Here is a 3770-nt window from a genome sequence, read left to right as displayed (position 1 = left end):
TTAAGAAGAACTCAAGAGTTAGTCAGATTAATATTTATCTGTGTTTTAGATTATCATACCACTGCGTCGTCTCTACCTGTCGTAATTCATGTACTCTGTGCTCACTCCCTGTTACCTGCTGGCTTCTTTCTACCTCCATGTTGACATGTCCTCTTGTGAGGCCTGCTTTTGTCCTCATTACTGAGAAAGAATTGGGGTATCAGGCCCTGTTGGCCCACTGGTCTTTTAAACATACTGAGCGGGTATAAGGCAGTGAATGATGTAACTCCTGAAATCATTAACTACTTAGATCAGTGGTTCCCAAACTTTTTATCTTCTGACCCACAAAACAACAGTAGCAGAGACCTGTGCCCCCAGCTAATCTTGGATGATAAACATTTGTATCAGGTCAACAAAACATGGGCATAGTAACAATATTTTTTATACTACATTTATCCATTTTAAATACACTAACCTCACTCCTTTGTAACAACTAAGACAAAAATGTGATTAATTCATAAAATCTTTTCAGGACCCCCTCTTGATGTTTCGGGACCCCACTTTGGGTCCCAACCCCAACTTTGGGAAACACTACTCTACTCAGCTCTACTCTACGCTACTCTACTCTAATGTACGCTACGCTATGCTACTCTATGCTACTCTACGCTACTGTACTGTACTCTGCTCTACTCTACTCTATGCTTCTCTCCTGTACAGTACTCTACGCTACTCTACTGTACTCTACTCTATGCTACTCTACTGTACTCTACTCTATGCTACTCTACTGTACTCTACACAATGCTACGCTACACTACGCTACTGTACTCTACTGTACTCTATGCTACGTTATGCTACACTACGCAACTGTACTCTACTCCTACTCTGCTCTGCTCTGCTCTACTCGACTCGACGCTATGCTATGTTACGCTATGCTATGTTACGCTATGCTACGCTACTCTATAGGCTTAGGCTAATTTTATTTATTTATTTTTGTGAGCAGAATAACACATTTCTTAATTGCTTCTCCTAATGTTTTTTGACAAGCTTTGCAGTCATTTATCTCTGGAGAAATTTCAGCCACAAAACACAATATTTCCTGATTTTTTTTTTAATCTTTTGATACAAAAACTGCATAAGCTCAACAAGAGACATGTCAAACAAGGCATAAAGAAAGAGTTGCTATGGAAATCTGGATGTCTATGCAAGAAGTTAATACTCATACGATTAAAAAAGAGAAATAAAAATTAGGAGCATTTCCACATTAATATAGAACGTATAGAGAAATATCACTACTCATATCGGCATTCTGCTACTGCTGGTGTGTAGCCTTGAAATAAACCAACGAACACCTCATTTTGGGCTTGGGTCCTAAGCTGCCTGTGTTTCCCTTTAGCTTTTCAGTCTAGTCAGAATTAAACAGCATTTTTTTTTTCAAGCTGAGGTCGTTCAAAGTGTTGTCTGCAACAGGTAAGATATTTATTGTTCATAACCTTTCCTCAGAACCTGAGTTCAAACAAATCTGATCTGTTAAGTTCAGCCTGTAAAAAGAGACATTACAGGAGAAGATCAGATATTAGTTTTCTTAGTTGAGATGATTTGTGGTTGCACACATGTTTGAGCCTGACCTCTGTCCGACCTCAGGGCCTGTGTCTGGACATCGAGCAAACACAACAAGCCTCCGATCCCGCCCAACTACAGAAATGGAGTGAGCTCTCATCCAGGGCCCGCGACGAGCACGGCACCCTGCAGTGCATTCTGGGCAGCATGAAGGACAATCAGGTAGCTGTTACTGGAGCTACGCGGCCGGTTAATTACTGACGACGAGCGACGTTCATGTCGTCTCCGTTTCCGTGCTGTGTTCAGGTACGTTTGGAAAAAGTGGAATCTTGGTTGGATGAGGTCCAGGAGCTGTTGTCTCGGGACGCCACGGGTTTGGGAGACGCGCAGAATCTGCAAGACGAGCTTAATCATTGCAAGGTGACCAAAAAAAACTTGATTGTGTTCATTTTTTTTCAAAGAACTTTATGTATTTTATTTAAAAGTGATTRTAATGTTTTTGATTAATATCCACAGCATGTTAATCGGACACATTTACAACTTTATTCAAACTGTCCATGTTTTGTTGCTTCACATAGAAACATAAAAAAAAACAATTTTGGAGTTGTCCTTTTATTGTTTTTTTTTGCTGTGACTGATTCTCTCACATACATAGAAAAAGAGTTATACAGTTTTAATAATTTGGATTGAGAAAAGTTTTTCCTTTGTTTTGAACTAGGAGTATGTGAATAAGATGGAGTTGGTGGAACGTTCATTGAAGCAGATGGAGGAAAACGTTTATGCTGTGCAGGGGACTGCAGTCCCAGGACTGGCCAAGTGGGGGAAGGATAAGTTAGAAGAACTTGAAGGAAGATGGGATAAACTCAGCAAACAGGTACCCCAAACTTTACCCTGTATATTTCACTTTAATAAGTGGTTTGTTGCATTTTAATGTTGTATAATTGCAGTAAATAGTTACTTCTGTGTGTTTATAGCAATCTATAAGTGATGTACTCTAGTAAATTTAGCGTTTGCATTTTATGTTTGCAGTCTGTGTGTAATTTCCTCCAGGATAAACCTCGTGTTAGGTCTAAACGTGTTCATAAATGTGTTCTGGTGCTCCTTTTTCAAACCTGATGAAATCCTGACGCTTCCCTCCAGCTGCTGAGCTATCAGGAGTCGGTGACAGAGAGTCAGGAGAAGCAGGAGAATCTGAAGAAAGACCTGGCGGAGATGCAGGAGTGGATCGCCCAAGTTGACGAGGAGTTTCTCATGAGAGACTTTGAGTACAAAAGTCCCGAGGATTTGGAGGCGTCACTGGAGGAGATGAAGGTGGGGGCGCTGTTAGCAAGTACACCAACTGTGAAAAGAAACTGTGAAGATGCTAAAGCTAAACGTGCCAAACGGCTAACTAAAATCTAAAAGTAGAGCGGAGTTGGTGCGCCGAAGCTGATTTGAAAGGTTTGAATGYTTTGTTGAAATCAAAGGCATCTCCACGTCCTCGTGTCTTCCAGCGAGCAAAAGAGGACGTGTTTCAGAAGGAGGTGAAGGTAAAGATCCTGAAGGACAGCATCAACCTGCTGGTGTCCCAGAAGCTGCACTCTGGTGGAGGCTTTGGGCAGGAGCTGACCTCGGAGCTGGACGACGTGCTAGCCAACTATCACAAGCTTTGTGACCGCCTGAAGAGCAAATGCCACACCCTGGAGGTAACTTCTGTCAGAGTGGAAAATAAATCAGTAAAGTTAATCAAAAGAGCGTTTTTCATATTTGATGTGGTAATATCTGACCTGCAGCTGTTTGCAACACATTGTTTATGCTTTATTATTATTTTTTGGCTGTTGGGTGAATTTAAAGACTAAAAGTGGAGTTGAAGTGTCAGAAACAACACAGATCAGCTTTCAAGTTCTGTTTTTTTTAAGTTAGGTTAATAAGTTAATATTTTTTAAATCTTGTCATATGAGTTTAATAAAAAGTAAATCAGTCATGTTTGCTCTAATAAAAACCTGTAAACAGATAAAAGAGGTGAAAGGTAGTATAAGCATAGCGTAGGATATCCTACACTACGCTACGCTATGCTACGCTACTGTACTGTACTCTATTGTACTCTACTCTAGGCTACTGTACTGTACTGTGCTGTACTGTACTGTACTCTACCGACTATACTCTTTTCTGCTCAGCTCTGCTCTGCACTACTCTACTGTACTGTATTCTACTGTACTCTACTCTATGCTACTCTACTGTACTCTACTGTACTC

General features: G+C 40.7%; 1 protein-coding gene across 1 annotated transcript in view; it reads left to right on the top strand.

Annotated features, from left to right (window-relative positions):
• Nucleotides 1–3770, top strand: part of utrn (utrophin) — a gene marked incomplete in the record, with an annotated part of 237438 nt that overhangs the window by 60496 nt on the left and 173172 nt on the right. The window contains 5 exon segments of the mRNA XM_014011589.1: nucleotides 1621–1758; nucleotides 1843–1956; nucleotides 2255–2410; nucleotides 2677–2847; nucleotides 3030–3221. Coding sequence (XP_013867043.1) covers nucleotides 1621–1758; nucleotides 1843–1956; nucleotides 2255–2410; nucleotides 2677–2847; nucleotides 3030–3221 — 771 coding nt within the window.

The sequence above is a fragment of the Austrofundulus limnaeus genome, unplaced genomic scaffold (assembly GCF_001266775.1).
Source record: "Austrofundulus limnaeus strain Quisiro unplaced genomic scaffold, Austrofundulus_limnaeus-1.0 Scaffold82, whole genome shotgun sequence".
Lineage (NCBI taxonomy): Eukaryota > Metazoa > Chordata > Actinopteri > Cyprinodontiformes > Rivulidae > Austrofundulus > Austrofundulus limnaeus.
The sequence above is the reverse complement of the archived record's forward strand: the minus strand, read 5'-3'. Positions and strand labels throughout refer to the sequence as shown.